We start from the raw sequence: 23865 nt of genomic DNA on the forward strand, positions 1-23865 counted from the left end.
TTTTTGCATATCATTCAGGGGTTTTATGGGGCCCCCAAAATCTCTAGGGATGTCTAGACTTTATTAGAACCCCTGAGTTAGTTGATCTCCTGCATTTCATTTTAGCTGACAAATGGCAGAATTCTAGGCTCTGCTGTACGAAGAACCTTTGTAGATAAAGCCCTATGATACCTGGTGAACTTTTGGCAAATCGATGCTTTTTAAAGCACATTTCTTACATATCCTGGGATATGAAGGATACACGTTATACTGAGTTAATAAGAATTTCTTTTTTTAAAATTTTCTTTAAGGTTTATTTATTAATTTTGAGAGCGAAAGAGAGAGGGAATGAATAAGAATGAACTGGGCAGGGGCGCCTGGGTGGCTCAGTCGGTTAAGCGTCCCACTTCGGCTCAGGTCATGATCTCATGGTTCATGGGTTCGAGCCCCGCGTCGGGCTCTGTGCTGACAGCTAGCTCAGAGCCTGGAGCCTGCTTCGGGTTCTGTGTCTCCCTCTCTCTCTGACCCTCCCCTGTTCATGCTGTCTCTCACTCTCTCTCAGAAATAAATAAAAAACGTTAAAAATTAAAAAAAAAAATGAACAGCGCAGAGGCAGAGAGAGGGGGAGAGAATCCCAAGCAGATCCCACGCTGTCAGTGCAGAGCCTGATGGGGGGCTTGAACTCACAGACTGTAAGATCATGAACTGAGCTGAAATCAGGAGCTAGATGTTTAACTGTCTGACCCACCCAGGTGCCCCCTGAGTTAATTAGAATTTCTGAAGAGGTGGCAGTGGAGCTGGGAGAAGAGCAGGTAGACTTGAACTTGTCAGACCTAGCTAATTTGGAAACTTTCTCAGTCCATCAGTTTCTCCCTTTGTGAAAGGGATGAAGAATGTTCTGTGACTGTGTAGCATTTAAGCAAACTATCAGGTGATGAGTCCTGTAGATAAGTCAGCTAATGGCAGTGAGCCTGGCGAATGTTCATCACGTTTGCCTGTTGCTTAACTGGCGTTTGGAGGGTCAGGGCAGCGAATGGGTTCTTGGGAGACACAGACGTGGCAAGTTGGATTAAACTGATCCTTGGGACAGTGGGGATCTCTTCCTTCACGTGTAATGAGAATCCATGGGATCTGGGGACACTGCCTGAGAAAGGGAGATGAACTTGAAAGTTGACGTTGCTAAAGAGGGGAAGCTGGGCTTACAGTTTCGGAAAGTCAGAGGTATTTATTGGATTTGTGCTCTCAGAAAGGCCAGAAGGGCAGCAGAGGAAGTCTTGTGGTAAAGGAAACCTGCATCTGATAAGTCCAGCATCTAACCCGTGTTAACATACAGTAACACCAGAATTCATTAATTAAAGCTATACTTGGGAAGCGTTTAAGAACACTCATCCATTTGTTCGCTTTTTCTCACTGTGTTACAGGCAGGCATAAAAGCTCTGTGAGAAGTCTGTATCATTTTTGCATGAATGAGTCCAGCAGGTTTCTGTGGTTGTTTGGGTTGCCTGGAGACCTTGGTGTCTGCGCTTCTCTCTCTCTCTTTTAAAAATTTTTAAATGTTTATTTACTTTTGAGAGAGAGAGACAGAGCATGAACAGGGGAGGGGCAGAGAGAGAGGGAGACACAGAAACCGAAGCAGGCTCCAGGCTCTGAGCTGTGAGCACAGAACCCGACGCGGGGCTCGAACTCACAAACTGTAAGATCATGACCTGAGCCAAAGTCGGATGCTCAACTGACTGAGCCACCCAGGCGGCTGCCCCTCCGCACCCCCCCCCCCCGCCCCATCCCCACTTCTCTTGACTTCATTGCTTGTGTGCCACTTATATCTAATGTCTTAGGTTTGGAAGACTTAAGATTGTTTTGCTCTTCTGGAAGATTACTTTTAATATTTAAAGTTGTTACAGTTGATCCATATTTTAAGTCCTTTATGGAATGTCTAGTAAATAATCCATTTGTTTTGTTCTGTTTTTATTTTCAGATTGAAGAATTTCGAAGGCTGAGGACACACGTGAAGGGGGCGGAACTTGTAGAAGGCTGCGATGGGATTTTGGGAGACAATTTTAGACCCACTCAGCCACTTAGTGACAGAGTCATTAGAGCTGCATTTCAGTAGCCAGAGAGGACGGGAGCAAGACTCTCTTCATCTGGGTACGTGCGGATTAAGGAAAATAGCCTCCGGGTTACGTGAGGCTGTCATGCTAGACTTATTCTCATGGGGATCCTGATAATTTAGCAGCATGAGTGCACTTCATTTTGATAAAAGGGACGACACATTCTCAAGCCCTCTTAATTACAAATCAGGTGGCTTTAAGAATTTCACACAGTGTTGGAAAAGAGCCTGCCACCCTTCTGTTTTCCCACCAGAGCAGCCTTTAATTCTTGTTTTGCTTTAATATTGATCTTCATAAGGTAAGGAGCCCCGAGGCAGAGAAACAGCCCCTCGTTGCTCAAGGTAAAGAGGTAAAGTCCTTTTTAGTGCTCACTGTGCTGCCGCCTTGAAGGGGCAGCAGTCACCTCCTGATGACTGGGGGACTTAAAGGAAGCCACCAGAGGAGTATGTGAGCCTCCGAGTTGACCCTTGTCTGATGCAGATTCCACCTTATTTATCGGGGTGGGCGAGGGCAGATCTGGCATGCATTAAAATCCTCGACCTGTGGAAGTGCTTTTATTTGGTAGATCAAGAAACACTAGTTACTTGAATATGGTACGTTTCTTCATTGTCTAAAACATAATCTATGCATTTTAAGATACTGAGTTCAATATATGTATACCTTTTCCCAAAAGAGCTCACAAAATAAAACACCACAGACATGAGAAGATCAGATACACACAAGCGGCTGTATATGTGCTGCATTATTTCGTCACCTTTTGAGTCACCCAAGGGTGCACACACAGGTCAGGGCACTGAGCTGGCCGGCCGCTGCCCCCACGAGAGGAAGGCATATGATGGAAGTTACACAGGCAGACAGATCAGAGCTTGGACTTTGTTTAGTGGCCCATGGTGAGTGTGAGCTCACATACCATGTGGGTGGAACCGTATAGGCTGCGAGTCACAGGGCAGTAGAAATCTCTGTCTTCTCAGTCTCACAAGCTAGACAGTTGACACTGGGATTGTAAAAAGCAATTATTTTGTCCACATGTTTCCCCATCCGTTTTCTTGCCTCTCTCTCTACCTCACACACCTAGCATTCTATCCAAAGTGTCCTTTTTCTTATGTGAATGTGCTTTGCTCATACATTCCTTCCCACCCTTCCTCCTGCCTATGAAATCCTAGCTACCATGCAGACCCTACTCAAATGCTGTTCTCAGCACGAATTCTCTGCTTCTCCCTTAAATTGTACCTCTCCGGTCACGTTCTTTTCTTCCAGTTAGCTATTTGTATATTTCTTATTTTTTCTCTGCCCGATTAAGGCTTTTAAGGGTTGAAACACGTTTATTTTACCTTGAATCCGTCACAACATATAATGCTTTGTGTCTTGAATTTCTCTTGGCAAATTAGAAATTCTTTATTTTTTAAAAAATGTTGATTTTGAGAGAGAGTGTGTGTGCTTGTGAGTAGGGCAGGGGCAGAGAGAGAGGGAGAGAGAATCTCAGGCAGGCTCCATGCTCTTAGTATGGAGCCCGGCATAGGGCTTGAACTCAAAACCCGAACTGTGAGATCATGGCCTGGGCCAGAGTCAAGAGTGGGTTGTTGAATCAACTGGGCCACCCTGGTGCCCCCGGAAATTCTTTAGAACTATGCATAGCATACATCAGCCAACCACATTCCACATTCCTCCATTGCTTTGTTAGCCAGTAGAGTTCTGCTTCTGATATTGGAGATGGTGAGGGACAACCAAGGAAAGTTGCTTTAGTAGGAACGAGGGGGACTTAGAGGAATCCATATGTGGTGACAAGGAGGGACAACCCAAGAGTGCTTCAAGCTAAGCCTGACAATGGAGGAACTAAAGAATTAAAACTATATTTGCTCAAAAATCATTATTGAGCACCTGCTGTGCGAGTGGTTCTGGGTATCCAGAGGTCGGAAGAACATGTTGTCCCTGGTGTCGTAAGTTAGGGTCTCATGTGGGGAGCCTGACTGAAGAAAAATAAACACTTCAAAAACACACAATTACAACTTATAATACACCCATGAATGAGAAGAACAAAAAAATGAAGTGAAGGAGATTTCAGATGAGGGAATATCTTTTGCAAGGGCCCCGACGGGCTGCTCCCTGTGGAGGAGGTAAGACTCTGATGCATTGAGGTATGTAGGAAGACCCTGTGAGTCTGGCCTGTGTGAATCCAAGGGGGCAGGGCTCTTACCTCGGAGGCCCTGGAGGCTGCCAGCTACAAGAAGGCATCCTTTTTTTGCTGTTGATGTGTTGAGAACCCACGAAGACTTTTGCTCAGGGGAGTGGCCAGATCTCCCGTGGTGTGGTCCGGTGTGTGTGTTTTCAGTAGATCACGGTAGCTGGAGAAGGAATAGATTGGATTCTAGTGGGCTTAGGGGGAGGGGGAAGGAGATACTTTAGAAGTCTGCCAGGTAGCCAAGGTGAAAGACACCGAGCCTTCGAAACCAGAATAGGAGCAGTGGAGACGGGGAAAAGTTAAAGTGTGTTAAATAGAATTGGAAGTGACACCCAGTTGATAAATGGGATGGTGGCGGAGGGGGGATGGAAACAGCCAAAGGTAGCTTCTGCGAATTGGGGGCTTTAGAAACTGTGGGTGAAGCGCCGCTGAGTGAAAGCAGGAAAACCAGAGCAGGCCCTGGGTTGGAAAGACCGTTGAGTTGGAGCTTGTTGAATGAGAGATGTCTGTCTGTCACGGTAGCGGACCCCTCATGCCGATAGCTGGAGTTTCGAGAGTGGAGATCAGGAGGTCCGAACTGAATATGGGAGTCGTTGGCACGGAGGTGTGTGTGTGTGTGTGTGTGTGTGTGTGTGTGTGTGTGTAATGTGTATATGTATGTATATGTAATGTTCTAATGCTACATAGGATCATCTCATTAAGTGCTCCTTAAATTTAGCAGGAGGCTTTGTAGATAAGTCACTGAAGCACAGAGAAATTAGATGCTTGGCTAAGACAGTGCAGTCACTGAGCAGCAGAGTTGGAAATTGAACGTGGGCAGCCTGACTGACAGAGCCCTTTTTCTTACCAACTGCATGCACTGGTCAGAGAGCCTCCCCACACAGGCACAGAAGGGTGGGGTGCTGAGCAGTATTGTGTGTGGCAGCAAGGCCCAAGTTGGGTTTGAAAGGAGGAGGGGGGAGGTGCCCTGTGGCAGCTGTTGTTGAGAAGGCCAAAGCCGTGTAGAGGGAAGGGGATTGGGAAACACTTAATTTTTAAACACACACACATGAAATACTAGCGGTGTCCGTATGTTGGGGTGATGAGCCAGTAGATGGGAGGCGATCGAGATGGCATGTCTCAAACAGGCTAATCCCAGCTGCGAAGTCTCTGAAGAGTTGAAAGGGGGTGAAATATGGGGTCCCTGACTGGCTCGGTTGGAAGAGCATGCAACTTTTGACCTGGGGGCCCGCAAGCACCACGCTGGGTGGAGAGACTACTGAAAAAGAAAGGGAATGAAATCCTAAGCAAATGTGGAGACTGCCTTGTTAGGAGAATGGACACTTTCTAGGCTGTGACCGCAAGGGAGAAGGAGGCAGGAGGCAGCGGTTTGTAGAGTTGGAGTTTCCATGACTTGCGTTTGTTATTTAAGGAGGAATGGGGGTGCACCTAGGGGTGAGAGCAGGAGGGGAGGTGGCAGATTGAAGCAGAGAGAAGGGAGGGAGCGTGGGTTCACAAGAGCAGCCCCATAAGAGAGGTAGGCGTGAGGTGCGGGGAGGTTGGGTGAACGTGGATTCATTAATTTCTCCAGTCTAGGTTTAGTGTACCCTGTGAATCTCAGTAACTATAAACGATACTTTTTAAGAAATCAGATATTACCTTGAATTTTTGATCCACATCTAGTTCAAGGCCAGAGTTGCCTCTCTCTAAATCTCTAAATAACCATCACTGGTTTTCCTTCTCCCCAACACGTGCACACAGACCAAAATGTTGTTGATTAGATTATGTCTATTTCAGATACTTCGTATTCCTTATATGATGGGAAGGTAGAGAATCCTTTTTCAAGGCTTTAAATTAATTATGACCTAGGGTTTTTAAAAGGAGGCTGGATTTGTGTCCTTATCTTTGTGGCCGAGATTACTTAAAGGAGGTCACTTACCCCCAAATTCCTCAGAATGGTGGAGGAAATCTTTCAAAGGCAACTGTGGTTCTGACGTCACCCTTCTCTGAATCCATTTTTGACCCTTTTGTCTTGAAATGTGTAATACAAATCTAGCCATAGTTCTACATAAAAATTATATTGGGAAGTCAAACTTATGGATGTGTGCTTTTTATTTGATATTTAATAATGCCCTAAGGGCGGTAATTCAAATTTTTATTAAAGTGGAATGACTTGACAGTCAGACTTTGAATTTAATGCGTGAATGTTTCATCTAAGCTCTTGGAACTGAAAAGGGGAAAGAAATTTCTGGTAGTTCTCTAAAAAATGTTTAAAATAATTCAGATTTATTTTAGCTATGTCTTACTAAAATAACTTTAGTTTTTGGACTTAAAATGACTTTTTTTTTTTGCATGACATGTCTAGACATCTGGAGGGCTTTGATAACCAAGACTTATTATTCCATGAATAATCTGTGACTTTTTATATTACCATTTAAGAAGTATGAAGTATGGTTTTATACTTGTTTCAAGAACTAGCATATAACTCATCCAGGTGCTAGAAATTCTTTAGTTTCACAGTGCTAGTTCAGATTTCTGGGCCAGTGGACATGAGATGATCCTTTACCCAGTGAATTTGCTGTATGAGGACTGCATCTGTGTAATAACAAACAAAAAACAAGACCGATAGGTCTAGTTTACTTTTTTTCCCCATTCTGCCTTTTATTTGGCATTTGTTTATTTGATACATAGATACATATATAAAAATCTGTACAAGGTAAAAATACAAAATAAGTATTTCTTTAGAAGTTACATAATTAAATAGGTACCTTTTTAAAGTCTAAAAGCCATTGCAAAAAGTAGAGAAGAAAATCGAGTCAATCCTTTCTAGTCACTCCCAGTGACATTGGTATAAAATAACCATGTGACACATGTGTGCAACAAAAGTGTACAGTTCATAAAAGTTATGCAAAGATAGCAAACAGTTTACTTTTGCTCTTGGTATCTTAACATTGCTACCTGTGTTCTGATGAGATGATTATTTGCCTATTTGTTTCATGAAGTATTAGTCCAGTATTTAAAGCTTTTCTGGCTGTTCAAAGACTTGCTTGTTTCCCCCATGGCTCAAATATTGTTAAGCTGTGCACGTTTACAGGAGCTATACTTAATGATAATATTTATTTGCTATAAAACCAATGCCAGAAGGCTCTTTAAATAGTTTCCCGCCCGCCACCCTTGAAATGAGGAAAAATATAAGTATGCCTCCAATTAAGTTAGGGAAAAAAGGAAAACAGAAAAGAAGAAAAAAGAGGGGTTATTAACCAAATGACTTTGAATGACCCCTTTGTCAGACTTGCCCTCAGTTTTCTTCCTGGGACAGTTGAAGCTGTCCCGGACTCTGTTGAACTCTTCCCCACATGCACTTTTGCAACTAATAATGCTGTGTGTTTAGCTTTAATAATGCTATCAGAAGCATCACTTTCATGTCAGTTCTCTTGTAGAACCTAAGAAGAGTTACAGGCTAGAAAAGGGTAAGGCATTACAGAAAAGGGGGGGCTGTGGGGAAGGGAGAGTGTCAACTCTGAATGACCAAGTAGGTAAAAGCTATTATCCTTCCGGGAAAAATGGAAAGCTCAAAGCCATATTTTCAGTCAATAGAACTTGGACTTTTCCTCACTCTAATAATTTAACTTGATGCACAGCATTAGGGTGAGAAATGAAAAACTTGATGGATATAGCTGTTTTCTATTTACTATATCATATAGAATTTCTTGAAAATGGAATGGATTTCCTAGAGGATTTCAAAATGATTTCAGGAAAAGGCCAAAATATCAAGGGTGCTCGACCTGTCTATTATGTTTTGATTATGTGATATAAAAATTGTTATTAACCCGAGAATGAAAAACATCAAAGCTGTATAGGCATTTCTTCAAGATTATTCAACAGGGAAAATAATCCTTGCGTCCATATTTACCCTTTTTCTTTTTATGTCTTAGAAATGTTCACGATCTGTTGTGGGTAACAATTGGGGAGTGATTTTGTTTTTATCTCTCACCTCATCAATCAAAACAAAATTGGGTTCGGGAGGAAGAAAAGAGCATATTTTGCAATCATGGGCTAACTTGTAGGGTGAACATTCCTTAAGGATGGTAGGTTTCATGATTTTAAATCTAGAGAATATATTTTCCATATAAAAATTACCGAGACCAGGTTACCTTATCTAAACATGTTCTGTTATGCCTTTTACATCATGGACGCTCGTTTTTGGTAATTTCCCCCAAATCAATTTTTTGGCTCCATTGAGACTTCGTAAGAAAACTGTATTTTTAAAGAGGCTCTCATTTCAATTTCCTCCTCATTAATCTGCCGTCCATTCTCTTGAGTTTCTCTTTTTCATGATGAAGTTTGCAGAGACAGGAAAGTAGTCATCCCAGAACTAGGGAAGGATAAAAGCTCAGCACTCAAATGGACCTTCAGGAGGCCGCTTGCTGTTGGGAGTCCTCACAGGCCAACCCGTGAAGCGTGGTTTTTTTTGTAGGGGACTTATCTATACCTGCAGTTTCTGTTACCACCAAATGCAGACGACGCATGCATTTATAGTCCAAGACCAGGTCTCTCTGTTAAGTTCTAGAGTCAGACGCCCAACTGCCTGCATGTCTTTCCTTTTGGATGTGACAAAGACATCTTAACCTCAGTATACAGAAGAGTGAATTATGATCTTTCTCCAAAGACCCGGCTCTCTTCCACTTCTCTTAGAAACCTCAGTTATACTTGATACCTCTCTTCCTCACCTCATCTCACATTTCCAGTGTATCATCCAGTTCTGCAGATTTGCCTTCTGATAGCTGCCCCACCTGTCTCTGTGTCCCTGTCCCCCACATCACACCCCATGCAGTTAGCCTCATCCCTCACCTAGACTGTCACAAGACCATTCGCCTCTCTTCTGCATGGGATTATTAAAGAAAGATTTATAAAACTAAAAGAGCGGGATAATGTGGAGCCCTCAAACATCTGTGTCAACTGTGACTGTTTGCAAAAGATACTGAATCCACCTGTGAGCCTCGTGGGAAGAATGCTGTGACAACTTGGCATCATCTGCCATTGGAGTTCGGAGGTGGTACTGTAGTTTGTCCTCGCCATCCATAATAAAAGACGCTGTGATTGGCATCTCACTTAAATATCTACTATTAGGGTGCAGAGTCTTTTGAAGACGGGCTTTGGGAAACTTACCTGAGTTAGATCTACTGCTACTTAGCTAGGCGTTGGCAGTTAATCAAAGGAGATACAGAAGCAGGACAAAATGACTGAAGTCCTCTTTTTAATATTTTCATTTCGTTATGTAATAGTTATGGTCCTGATGGTTATATACAGCAAATTGCCTACATATAGCAAAACCTAGGGAATCTGAAATCTCAGCATGAAAATGAAATGGAAGGAGGATGAGGAAAGAATTTTGGCATGAGAGTGCGGAGGTACCTACCCCAGACCTCTTTATGAGGGACGGGAGCCATTTCTGAAGAAGGGAAAGGGTACCTTAGAGGAGACACCATGTTAGAGAAAGACAGATATTGACTTGTTGCTCAAAAGGGTGAGAAACAATGTATTTTGAAATATTTTTAATAAAAACGTGCCATAAAAAGTTGTTTTTTTAAACTGCATAGATCTTAGGGGGGGGTGTGTGTATGTATATAGGTTTGCCTTATATCGGGGGCTCCTTCAGTTTTAATTAAATAAACATTTCAAATGAAACTTGTCTTGGTAATAGACAAAGCTAAAATGACCTAGACAATACCCAATATCTTGGGCAGAATCATATGTTATTTGTTAGGTCATGTGGAGGTTTCTTCAGTCAAATCTGCCACTAGGTAGCCAACACATTCTCAAAAATAAGGTAATTGTTGAAACAAGAAAACCACATTGGTTTTGGATGGCTTCTGTTTTTTATTACAGTGCTTTTTTAACCCCCTTCAAAATTTTAGAACTCCCGTTGTACTTTTAGTGGTTAGAAACTCGTAAAGGTCATTAGGGCTTGTCTACAGAAAATCTTTGTAGGCCCCCTTAGAAGCATGCTGGTGAACTGGATCTTAAAAAATTACTTAATCTAGTCATCTACCCGAAGAGGTCTTCAACTCAATTATTTCAGATGATTGCTCCCTGTATCTAGAAACAAGCAAACCAACCTTTGTGGGTGGAGAACATCCATGTCAGGCTTTTACTCCTGTATCATGGAAAAAGGAAAAAAAAAAAACCCTTATAAAATAGTCTCTTTGGGAAGTATTAACGGAATTTGGAATGCCATTTTGATAGTAATATTTATATGGTTTGCCATAAATAAATATTTTTTATTAATGTAACTGATTGTATCCCAAGTTTTCCAAGATGTATGTTTTTCTTCTGTTGGAAGCATGTGAGAATTCCTGTATAACCTTTATGCTGCAGAGAAAGTCATCTAGTTTTTCACAGATGTGAATGTTCATTCTAATCTTGGCACAACTAACAATTCTCCAATGGTATCTTTTCTTTAAAGAATGATTACATTTAGTGGGTCCCAGCAATAAAATCACTGTAATGAGGAATAAAAGATTGTAAATAAGAATAACAATGTTATTAATCATCTAAATTAGTCACATTATGGCACATTCCTGTACCTGAAATATTTCCATAGGAAATAATGCTAAAATCCACATTTACTTATAATTAGACATAATACAAACCTTCTCTCATTATAATAGTTGCCCAAATCCCAATCCAACTTAATTTCATTGAGTCTGATTTCTGGACTAAAGGCATTAAGTTTGAACTAGTGAAAAATGTATAATACGTGCATTCAATTAAGAAGTAATTAGATACTCAATCACCCTTACAGCACACCAGGGATTAGGGAAGAAGGAAGAAAAATGTGACTCACTGTAGTGTAGAAAAGTTTTGTTAATTGGTTTACTGCTAATGGAGATTGAGAAAGTGTCCAAGTATCAGAACAGGTTTACTACTGAACAATCTTAAAAGCTAAGTTTCATGTTTTATGATACTCTGATGCAGAATAATGTAGAAATTACCAAGCCGTATGATTCAGTTGAGAGTTCTGATCAAAGTTTATGGATGCGTTCTAAGTTCTACGTATTAGTGAGTGGTGGAAAGGAGAACAACGAGTTCTTTGCTCACAGTTCAGACACGGTACTGGATTTTTCTCTCCTTTCATCCCCACGGCAATCCTGGGAGGCAAGTGTTCTGACTTTCATTTTAGAGAGAAACTGAGGCTGAGGAGGGGTTGACTAACCTGCTCAAGGGCACGGCCAGGAAAGTGCAGAGCGAGGATTCAGACCCAGGTAGGCTTACCCGCAAACCCCGAGCTCTTGTCACCAGCCCACATTTCAAATAACAAAGGGCAGAACGATATGAAGTCCTGGTAGGTACCTGCCTCCTTATGTCTTTTAGATGCTTTCCTGGGACTGAGACTCCCGGGAAGAAGGGACAGGCGTGTTCTCGTCGGTAGCGTGTTGCTGAGACACGCTCCCTGCGGGGGCTGCTCGTGATGCGGGCGCGCCGGGGCCGCCGGCCTAGAGTGGGTCCTGGAGGAGCAGCCAGCATAGTCCTCGGCTTCGTGCAGGACAGAAATCAAACTCCAGCCGAGAGGAAGGAGAGCAGAGTGTACCGCGGGCATTGAGTGCAGATAGAGCGTCTGGGAGACTCGAGAAGGGAAAGAGGAGAGCGAGCCTCTTCTTTGCCTGGGACCTGGGGGTTTTATCACGGACTGTGGCCCAGTGCACGTGTCTTCTCAGGCCTCCGGGAACAAAGACGAGTGTTTCGGTGTCCTCTGGAAGTCAGGGGTGCCCTGGAGCCGGGGGTCTGGGGAAGCATTCATGACGACCCCTGCCTCGTCACTCGTTAGATGTCACCTGTTGTGCTGGAAGACTCCAAGGAAACTATTGACTCCTCTGCAACGAGGACGTGCGTTGTCTGTTCTGTGAGGCATGTGGAGGGCAAGGGCATGGGGCCCAGCAAGATTAAAAGCAGGAAAAGGAGCCCCCAAAAGCAATTTTTCCTGGGGTCCCTTCAGTTTCCCCACCTCACCAATGTACACTTGCATCACCGATCGAATGTTTCATAGAAGGTGTTTCTGCCATTTTTGAAAAATCACTCCATACACTTCCACCTCTTTCTCATCTCCGTTTTCCTTCTCAGTTCTTTGAAATGTGTTCGTCTTCCATCTACCTATTGAAATTGCTGCAGCAAGAGTCACCTTTGGTTTCTTTCTTTTTTTTGTTCCTGGTTCCCATGTCTCTACATATGATACATGTTCATGACAGAAAGTTGACACAGTGTACAGGGAAATGATGTCCCCAACCCTCTTGTCAGTGACAGACGTCACCAGCACTGGGCTGAACATGGAGGCCCCATAGCACAGTGGGGGCATCTTGAGTTCTGTTTGGACTTCACCACTATTGAGTTGTGTGAGCTTGAAAAAAGTTACTAATTTCTCTAAGTTATTTTCCTCATCACTTAAACGACATCCATAGGTGCCTCATAGTGTGATGGTGAAGGTACAAGGAGATAATGTAAAGTGCTTAACATGTTTTTGGCCCATCGTATAAGTATTCGATGAATACTTGGCTTTATTTTTATTTATGTCCATTTGATCTCTTTGTGCATTTACCTCCTATGAGATATGTAGATATATAATGTTCTTTATGGGATTATATTCAGGCTGCTTTTATTTTTCTCACTTGTTAAAGATTTTATATATTTTTTATTTTTAAGTAATGTCTACCCCCAACACGGGGCTTGAACTTACAACCCCGTGATCAGGAGTCACATGCTCTAATGTCTGAGCCAGTCAGGCACCTCATAGGATCTGGGCTTTTTCTCTGTGTGTGTTGTTGTTTTGAAAGTAGGCTTTACATCCAGTGTAGGGCTTCAACTCACAACTCCGAGATCAAGTCTACAAATTGAGCCAGCCCGGTGCCCCAGGCTATTTTTCCGCTTGATAATATATCTTTTTATGTCCTTAAATACATAGATACATTCCGTATGTTAAAGTGATTTTTTTATTTTAATATTTTTTAAGTTTATTTATTTTGAGGGAGAGACAGAGCGAGCAGGGGAGTGGCAGAAAGAGAGGGAGAGAGAGAATCCCAAGCAGACTCCACACTGTCAGCGTGAAGCCGAATGCAGAGCTTAAACTCATGAACCGTGAGATCATGACCGGAGCCAAAACCAGAAGTTAGACACTTCACTGACTGAATCACCCAGGCACCCCCTAAATGATTACTTTTTAAGAAATTGTTTAAACTTTAAAAAATGTTTTTATTTATTTTTGAGAGATAGAGAGAGACAGAGCACAAGTGAGAGGAAGGCAGAGAGAGTGGGAGACACACAATGTGAAGCAGGCTCCAGTCTGTCAGCACAGAGCCTGATGCAGGGTTCGAACTCCCAAACCTCGAGATCATGACTTGAGCCTAAGTCGGATGCTTAACCAACTGAGCCACCCAGGTACCCCTTAAATGATTACTTATAAATAAGTTACCTTTAAGTATGTCTCTAAATTTTGAGGACATTATTACTACACATGGTACATTATTGTACATCCTCATTATTATAAATTTGGGTTATTTATAGCATTTGGCTATAATCAAAATGGTTGATTTATGTGTCTGTTTCCTTAAAACATTCTTAGTAATGAGATGACGGGGTCAGAGAGTTGGAATTAAGTACATATATATGCGAGTTACTTTTCCCAAGAGTCGTATCTATTTATGCTTCCACTAACCAGTAACCACATTCCTCCTCACTTTGGCCAACATGAACTATTTTCAGATTCTTCATCCTTGCCCCTCTGACTAAAATGAATAACACTATGATACAACATATGAAACCCGTGACTACTTGCGTCTATTCCCGGAGGCCCTGTCCGGCGGCTCCAACCCGCCTGTTCACGCGCATCTCCCGCAGTGCTTGAGGCGCTTGTGCGGGCTTCGGTGTATAAGGTCCCTCACTAGTCCCTTCTGCAGAATTCTCCTGGCTATTTTCACATGCTTATTCCTTCCAGATAAACTATAGGATCATTTTATCGGGAGGATTGAAATAAAGAGTAAAAGAAAAGAGGGTAGGAAACAGAGTTTGAGAAAAGAAAAAGAAAATCTTGCTGGAACATTACATTTGGGTTGCACTGAATATATAGAGTACATTAAAGAGAATTGAGATCTTTCTAGAGTCAAATCTGTATCCAGGAGTAGTGCATGAGTTGGTGCCTATTGAAGTTTTTATGTTCCTCATAGATTGACTATAGGACGTGCCTTTGGGCTCTAAAGTCAACCTTGGGTGTGGCTTGATGGGAGCATATCACCGCCAGTGGGTTCCTCAGCTTGGGCAAATTATTGAAATTCTTTCAGTCCCAGTTTCCTCCTCTATGAAGTAAAGGTACTAAGAGTAATACCTCCTAGAGATGTGCGGGTGACGTGAAATAATGTAAAATGCACAGCGTGGGGCTTTGCAGACGGTTAGCGTTCCGCATGTGAGCTATTACTGTTATTATTGTTATTGCTCTCACTATCGATTTTGATTAGTATCATTTTCCATTATAGTTTTCTATTGGTTAATATTTCTTCATTGAATAAATAATTGCTTAGGTTTGTCCTTGGCTTTCTTAACTGACCCTTCACCTAGTTTCCAATAACATTTTAGCTGATTATTTTGAATTTTCTAAATAGATCATGATCACATACGTAAATAATGACAATTTAATAATCTCCTTTCTAATTTCAGTGCTTACTGCACCATATAGGACTCCCCGAATAATGTAAAATAATCTGGTACCCCTTCTTACTTCTGATACGCTTCGATTTCTTTTTGCAAATATGGTGGCCTTTTCCTCACTGTTTATTCTTTGTATCTTCAAATGCTTCAGGACACTCCTGACCTCTTTCTTTCTCTTCCTCCTTTCCTTATTTTCCTTCCTTGACCTGATGCTATTATTAGTGGGCATACTGTGTGTGTGAAAATGTAAACAGAATCAGACTCTCCCCAAGAGGGCTTACAGCCTAGTGTTGGGAGTAGATCAGGCGCGTCACTAACTCCAGATTAAAGCAGTTTGTGAAAAGTGCCCTGAGAAAGTGTGCTTCTAGCATACAGGACACAGAAGCCACTCGCAAGGAGAGACTCCTCATGTCTAACAGACCCCTATTTCTTAGAAGACTACTATTTTGGAGATTTTACACTGAATTCTCTTACTTATAGAGGGAAGCTTTAATGGGTTACCAATGAGCTGAGCCAGACTCACTAGAACTTAGGTCAATCTGAGGAGCAGGACACGTGTGCGAGCGTGCCTTTTTATTACTTTATTATTTTTTAGTGTTATTTTTTAATTGTCCATGCTGGCTTACTTTTGGTATCTTTTCAGGAAATTCTCCCAGGAGTGATTCGATTTGCACTCATTCCCTAGGGTCTCTTCATTGGAGGTGATTTAAAGTTCAGAAATAGTTACACGAAAGATAGCATCTGTTACAATTACACTGAAATAGTAGATGATTTAGAAGACTTATTAGGAGGTGGCCATACTTCAGGGTCTCGTTATGAACAGAGATCATCGTATAATAGAACATTCTTTTTTAGAGTTAAGCTTTCTCAATATTTCTATATATATAAATGGGTATTTGGGGGAGGGCCCAAGGGGGGAGCAAATCAACCTGATTACTTTTATATATTGAAAGTATTGTTTCTTTAGATGGTTTTACTGAGTACGTTTATATTCTGATTACCAAGTAATACAGTTATGGTAGAAACTTTCGAAAATACACAAATGTATAAAAAAGAACTTTTGTGTCAAATAATGATAATCCACTGAACACAGGCAGTTAATTTTGTTTCCACCACAAATCGCATTAACATAACAGGAAAGATTGTTTTTTTAAGTGACACACCTACAAGGATAGAGAAAACAAAAGAGACAGCACCAAAACTATTTTGGAAGCTGGAAGCAGATGGTTGTGAGGTAACAAATTTAGCAGATGTGAGGAACAAGCCTGTTTACGTGACAGAATCTCTCAAAGTCTCAGGAATTGGAGGCAGCAGATAATCTCTAGAAGGTGGGGTGAGAGGGAGCTGAAGTCATCTGCAGTGACTAAAAGCTGATGAAGAGCGAGTCTCTCTGTCACGGGACATAGGCACAATGAGTATCAGGACACCTCACTGAAAAATGGGATAACTAAATCCCATCTTCCTGTTTACCTTCCTTCCTTCCCCACATGGCCTCCAGGACATGGGCAGAAAGGCCTCTACTCTCTAGGTAGGAGGCTGGCTGGGAGGCTCTTTCTGGAGAATCTGAGCAGCCCCGGGGACTTTTTAAATTAAATGGCCCAGGGGCGCCTGGGTGGCTTAGTCGGTTAAGCGTCCGGCTTTCGCTTAGGTCATGATCTCACGGTTCGTGGGTTCGAGCCCCGCGTCGGGCTCTGTGCTGACTGCCAGCTCAGAGCCTGGAGCCTGTTTCAGAGTCTGTGTCTCCCTCTCTCTCTGACCCTCCCCTGCTCACACTGTCTCTCTCTCTCTCTCCTAGAAATAAATAAAAACATTTTAAAAAAATTAAAAAAAAAAAAAGAAGGAACACATATCATTGCAAGCTGGTGTTTTACGAGTCCTCCGGGTGCAAGGAAACTTTGGCCAGCTGGGGCCAAAACAGGAATATAGTGAAAGGGCAGATGACAGGACTGAAGAAAGNTGGGTTCGAGCCCCGCGTCGGGCTCTGTGCTGACTGCCAGCTCAGAGCCTGGAGCCTGTTTCAGAGTCTGTGTCTCCCTCTCTCTCTGACCCTCCCCTGCTCACGCTGTCTCTCTCTCTCCTAGAATTAAAATAAAAATATATTAAAAAAAAATTAAATGGCTCAGCCAGTCCGTTCTGTGGTGAAGGCAGGACAGAGAAGTAAATGCCCGCTGTGTGCTCAGAGCCTTCACCCAGGTTTTCTTATCATGGTTGTTTCCATTCTTAGATGGGGCCATTAAGGATATTTGAAGAAAATGTGTAATATGGAAGAGCCCAAAATAAACAGAAAAAGGCAAGGTATAAGAAATAAATACTTAGGAAAAGAAAAAGTTCAAATAAGGGATCATTTATATATTCAGAGAGGTAAGGGAAGAAATTGCCGCCATGAAACCAGAACTGGATGCCAAGAAGAAAAGGAATATTCTACAAAGCTTTTGGAAATTGAAAACATGATGGCAGAAACGAAAACTTTTATAGTAGAGTCAGAAGGCAGAAATGAAATTTCTTAGAAACTAGAGCCAAAAAAAAAAAGGGAGATACAAAAATAAGAAAGTTGGAGAGCCAGTCCAGGAGGCCCAGTATTCAAATAAATAGAGGATAGAGAAAATGGAGGAGAGAAGGCAGCAACAAAGTCACTGAAGCATTTTTCTCAGGACGCCTGGACATAAATGTACAGTGTGAAAGCACCCATTGAATTTCCAGCACCGTTGATCGACATATACCCACAGTAAGGCACTATCATTTCTGGACACTGAGGGAGGAATTAACATGAAGAAAAAAAAATTCAAACTCAACATAAAATTTGAACATCAGACTTCTTTTTTTTTTAATTTATTTTTTAAGTTTAAGTTTATTTATTTTGAGAGAGAAAAGGCTAAAACTGGAGGAAGGGGGAGAGAGAGAGAGAGAGAGAGAGGAGAGAATCCCAAACAGGTTCCTCATTGTCAACACAGAGTCCAATGTAGGGCTTGAAGCTACAAACTGAGATCATGGCCTGAGCTGAAATCAAGAGTCAGATGCTTAACTGACTGAGTCACCCAGGGGCCCCTGGAACATCAGACTTGTAAACAGCAACACAGGAAGCTGAAAGTCAAGCATGAATTCTGAGAGAAAATTACAACCAGAATTTTTTTTCCCAGTCATACTTCAAGTAGTCATTTAAAAAATTTTTTTTTGTTTTATTTATTTTTGAGAGAGAGACAGAACATGAATAGGGGAGAGGCAGAGAAAGGGAAGCACAGAATCTGAAACAGGCTCCAGGCTCTGAGCTGTCAGCACAGAACCCGATGTGGGGCTCAAACCCACAAGCGTGAGATCATGACCTGAGCTGAAGTCGAATGCTTAACCAACTGAACCACCCAGGCGCCCCTCAAGTAGTCATTTTTTAAATATCACAGTTATTGAAAATTATTTCCTAGGAAGCTACTAGAAGATGTGCTTCACCAAAATGGACTAAGCCAAGAAAACAGATTATGGCAACGGAGATGCCCAGAATGATTGTCAAGTGAGGGTGTAGGGGTAGAGGTTTTGAGTCCCGATGTGAGATGAGAAGGTTCTAAAACTTTTTCCAGAAAGATGAAATGGATAGACTGCACGATATGTCTTTAGCTTCTGGGGAGTCAGACAATTGGGAAGTACTTTTGGATTGAGTGCAGAGAAAACTAAGATGAAAAAAAAAACAATTATTTACTCCCGAGAAAAAAATTATGCAGAAAAAATTAACGTTACATTAATGCACATAATTCAGCTCTGAATAATATTTGCATTCTCACAATAATAGAAATAATAGAAGATGATCCAGCCAAAATTACTATATAATCATATTAGAAGGATGGAGTGAGGGAAGGGTGTATATGCACATGGGTGATGTGTGGGGGGGGGGTGTTGGATATCTAACAGGAGGAAAGAACACCCTATCTTCTTTCTCTGTGGGGGAAGTCAAAAGACAGTACTCAAAATCAAAAAGGAGTAAGGCCATCACACTCCAGCTCTGTGGTGTTAATATAATAATTGACTAAAAGAGTTGAGGAAGTTGGTGGCATAAGAGACAGGAGACTGATAGTTTTCATAAGAAACCTTTTAGAACTCTTTATGTGAATGTGTAATTTTTATATAAATTTTAAAAATGAATAAAATTAATAAAGTTGCCACTGTCATTTTGTTATGCTTTATATGTATGTGTGCACACACACGCTTGCCTTTTCTTGGAGTATTTGCCGTGGGCCAGATAATGCTCTAGGAACACGGTGCAGATGAGATCAAGTTCAGTTCCATTCCATAAACACTTCTCTGAAATTCTGAAAAGTAAATTTTGAACACCTGCCATGGAAAATAGTAGGCCATAGCGTGGTTCAATTTTCAGGTAAGTGAGACGTCTGTCAAATCAACTGCAGTCCTCACTGGTAGCTCAGTTAGTTATGTGCCTGGGATTCCCAGTTGTCACATCTTATCTGTTGTCCTAGCGCTATGAAGGTAGCTGTTGTTATCTGAGGCTCAGAAGGGGCAAGTAGATTGCCTAAAATCTCACAGCAAGTTGATGGCAAAACTGGGATTTGAATCGGTCTCTCTGATTCTGAATCCATGCTCCAGACTGTGATCAACTGAAATATTTTCCCACATAACCTGATGTCTGCAGTGAACAAGTTCAAGCATCTATTCTTGGAGGTTGGGCAGGGGTGCGGTGGGGGCTGGGGAGCTAATATAAAGATCATTCTCAGGCCCTTGTAGAGGAGAGAAAGCTCTGTAAGCATGGGATATCTTTAGTTTCTCCTGGAGGGAGATTTTAACAGAGGGAGTGCCTACATTCACCAGGAAGAGTCCACACTCTGGTGGATTAGAATTCACTTGGCATCTGTTGAGAACCATTTACATTAGACCCTTAGAGCTTCAAAATGAATGAGTCACCAATGAGATGTGCTTCTGTTGCCCTTTGGATGGATGTGCAGTGCAAGTGTTCCAGTGCTTTGAGTTAAGACCCGAATTCGTATGATTAGGGAGACTGCATATTTACTTACCTATCTTTTTTTTAATTGATGTTTTAGACCATGGTAGCTTAATCTTCAGTATTGTTTCATAGATTCTCAAAATGAAATTTCATTTCTTTCATAAACTTGGAATATAGGTGCCTTGTAGACTAGCCTCTTCCAAATGTGTTCTGTGCAGCAGTTAAGATATCCACTAAGGTGTTTAGGTCACGAGCTGATTGTCTATAAATTTAGAGAATCCTGGATGTCATAACCTCCTTTTGGAGATTTACAGGGCACATCAGTGTGTTAGAGCCTAGGAGATGGTTTTGTATAGAAGAACCATGTATTACTGTGTTTAACTAGAGTTTCTACAGTTTTTTTGGAACAGGGATTCATTTTTCCAACTAATTTTTAGCTACGTGGAACACATTTTTGGAAACGGGGGACTCCAGGTTATTTTCCTTTGGTAGAAAATTGATACATCATGACCTTTAGGCTCGTTTTAGCTCTGGAATGCTGTGCCTTCACAGTTGCGATCAGCAGTTTTGTGTGAGTCACTTTGACTTAGAATTTACTGAGTTATAATTGTTAGATATATACACAAAGTCCTATTTTGCCTTTGAAATTCTATCCCAGATCTTAACATTTTGATTATGACTGTCTTCATTGAAATGTAGTTTGGAAAAGTATACCCCAGCATTACAAATACTTCCTAATAAATTGTGCCAGAAATAGTATGTATGCATATGTATATGCATATGTATGCATACATGGGTAGACACGTGTATGTGTGTGTGTACAACACATCCACGCCCACATCTCATATATGGACATGTTTAAAGTGCTCTATTGCATCGTACTTTATTAAGGAAGGAAGTCATTAATTTCCCTTGTCTTGCTGCAGTGAATATCCTTACACATAACATCTTTGTATGATTGAGTGGTTATATCTGTACAATAAGCTGCTAGGAATATAATTTCAGGTCAAAAGGTATCTACATCTGGGGGTGCCTGGGTGGCTCAGTTGGTTAAGCATCTGACTCAGTTTCTGCTCAAGTCATGATCTCATGGTTTGTGAGTTTAGACCCAGGTCTGGCTCTACACTGATAAGATGGAGCCTGCCTAGGATTCTCTGTCTCCCTCTCTGTGCCCTTGCCCTCTACTCTCTCTCTCTCAAAAATAAGTAAATTTAGGCTGATTCATAGGGGCACACCGTACCCCAATGTTTATAGCAGCGCTTTCAACAATAGCCAAATTATGGAAAAAGTAAATGTCCATCAACTGATGAATGGATCAGCTTATACACAACGGAATACTACATGGCAGTGAGAGGGAAATCCTGCCATTTGCAGCAATGTGGATGGAACTGGAGAGTATTATGCTAAGTGAAATGAGTCAGTCAGAGAAAGATACCATATGTTTTCACTCATATGTGGAACTTGAGAAACATGACTTGGGGGGAAGAGAAGGAGAAAAAAATAACCAGAGAGGAAGAGAGGCAAACCGTGAGACTCTTAAATATGGAAAACAAACTGAGGGTTGATGGGGGCAGGGCGGGAGAGGGGAAAATGGGTGATGGGCATTGAGGAGGGCACTTCTTGGGAGGAGCACTGCGTATCATATGTAAGCGATGAATCACGGGAATCTACCCCCAAAACCAAGAGCACACTGTGTACACTGTGTGTTAGCCAACTTGGCAGTAAATTATATTTTAAAAATAAATGAATTAGTTTTAAAACAGCGTGTGCATCTGAACTTTAATAGGTATTTATTGTCCAAAATATGGGACAAGCTAACCTACAGGCACTGTGTGACAGCTGGCCACTCCCATCACTGGCAATGTGAGTAGATGTTACTGAAACAAAATCTTAGCTGATAATGTTTTCCTAAATGGGAAATTCATTATCCCCAAAAGTACTACTGTTTCATGGATTATTTTGTATTTATTATTTATCCATTTCCTAGAATTGAATTGCAAAGTTACTTGGAGACTGGGAGGAAGTAGTCTTTATAAGTAGCACTTACCATCTGTGATTATTATATATGAAATTAGTGACAGTAACTTAAAGCTCAATTGTATTATTAAGCACGATCCACAAATTTGTTGTTTAGCAGTTCAAGCATTTATTTCGCTTGAAAAGATTTATCTCTGTGAAATTTTGCGTTCGTAGGTTCTGTCACCGAAATAAAAGGATGGTAGGACTTTATGGGAAAATTGCAGAGATGACAAACTAGAGCATGAAGAGATCTTTGAAATTTCCACCTCTTCTTATGAAATCTCAGTGTTCTCTGTCTTCTGTTGGACTGTTAAAAAGACTTCCCAGTCTGCCACGGACGGCTGTCAGTAACATAAGTGATGCATTCTTTTTGCCCCAGGGAGGAAGACAATGATCCTATAGTGCCGGTGGATGAGAAACGGAAACTTGAGCCACACCTTCAGTTTTCCTCAAAGCCTGCATTGTCTGTCTTCATCTAACCCAGCTCTGATGAACACCTGTGACAGTTGCCTGCACACGTGCTCTGATGAAATATTAGAAATGGCCGTACACTCAGAAGAAACGCAGTGTTATGTACCCAGTCACTGCTGCTAGGATTCATATTTTTGCACATACTGTTTATTGCTTATGTGTAGAAGAAATGAAACTAGTTTTCAGAGTTGTTATTAATATGCATATATATCATGTATTAATACCGAGACGGGAAAAATACATTCCCAGTGTTAGCCATCCTTCATTTCCTGTCTCCACGAGAAAATTCACTCATTCGGAGAATAATGCGATTCTTGATAATAAATAAGAGTTTTGATCAGGAACAGCACAGGGCTTGAAAATGGAATGTGAAGGATTAGTAAAAGTCATATCTCGTGTTGTTTTTCAGCCCTCATACCACAATTAATGTCAGGCTGGTTATTATGCAAAACAATTTGGGAGTTAATGCAAGAACAAAATCACTTTATATATTTCTCAAAGGATCAAATTGAATGTATGAATCTAATTGTATTTATTTGACATATTGGAAGCTCTCGTTTCTAGGAGTTTGAGAAAGGCATAAAAATAGGATAAAAATTAAGTGGGTACAGCATACCAGGAATAGCTTTATTTTCCATGATAGAAGCGTAAATTTAATAGTATTCTATAGTAATTTCGTGTTGTACATTTTGTAAGACCTTAAAATATTTTATTCTGTGGACTTTAGTATATTGAGCCGTTGCTTTCCAAGGTGATCAATAATATCTTTAATTAACTTTAAGTGCTACTGGTAAATGTAAGCATATGCTTAGATGCAGTTAGATGTGACAGAATGAGATAATTTGTGTAAAGCAGTAGAGTGCCTGGCACAAAGCAGTACTTAATAAATGTTATCTGTTGTTATAATTGCTGTTGTAAAACTAAAGATTTCATAGTCCCAATTTGGAGGGATTTTGTGATGCAAAAAGTTGGAAATCACATAGGTGCAATACGTGTGTGTTGTGAGATTTTAGGCGTGTTGGGTAGAGGCTGTCGTAGTGAAAACATGAAATACAAATAAAAGCCACACTGAGTATCCCTGAAAATGGCAGCAAAGAAGGACCGTGGTGGAGCCTCACACAGAGAGAGAAAGGACTGGCATGAAAGCAGAGTGAGGAGAAGTCCGGGCTTGCGAAGGGCCACGGTCTGTCCTTAGGACCACAGTAGGGCGGCCTCAGGCAGAGCCTCTGAGACATGGAGACAAGCCCTTGGAGTTTTCCTTTCTGCTGTTTCGGGTATGCAAAAATGGAGAAATGGTTACCAAACTTTATTTAAACACTTAATATCTCCTAGACTGAAACATGCCCCCCCCCCCCCCCACACACACTGAACATTGGCTGTAAGTATAGCCTCATCTGTCATCGACCTCCAGACAGGAGGTCATTGTCTTGTGGATGAGAAGCGAGTCAAAAGACACCCTGGCATGCTTTGGGTAGAGCCTGTGTTCAGGCCCTGGA

General features: G+C 41.5%; 1 protein-coding gene across 1 annotated transcript in view; it reads left to right on the forward strand.

Annotated features, from left to right (window-relative positions):
• Nucleotides 1-23272, forward strand: part of CA8 (carbonic anhydrase 8) — an 89546-nt gene extending 66274 nt beyond the window's left edge. Inside the window, exons 8-9 of the mRNA XM_039249123.1 lie at nucleotides 1955-2124; nucleotides 22278-23272. Of these exons, the coding sequence (XP_039105054.1) occupies nucleotides 1955-2089 (135 nt within the window). The 3' untranslated portion in view covers nucleotides 2090-2124; nucleotides 22278-23272. The remainder of the gene's footprint in view (nucleotides 1-1954; nucleotides 2125-22277) is intronic.
• Nucleotides 23273-23865: the final 593 nt, after the last annotated feature.

Source organism: Hyaena hyaena, unplaced genomic scaffold (assembly GCF_003009895.1).
Source record: "Hyaena hyaena isolate Hyena2069 unplaced genomic scaffold, ASM300989v1 scaffold_327, whole genome shotgun sequence".
NCBI classification, from domain to species: Eukaryota; Metazoa; Chordata; class Mammalia; order Carnivora; family Hyaenidae; genus Hyaena; species Hyaena hyaena.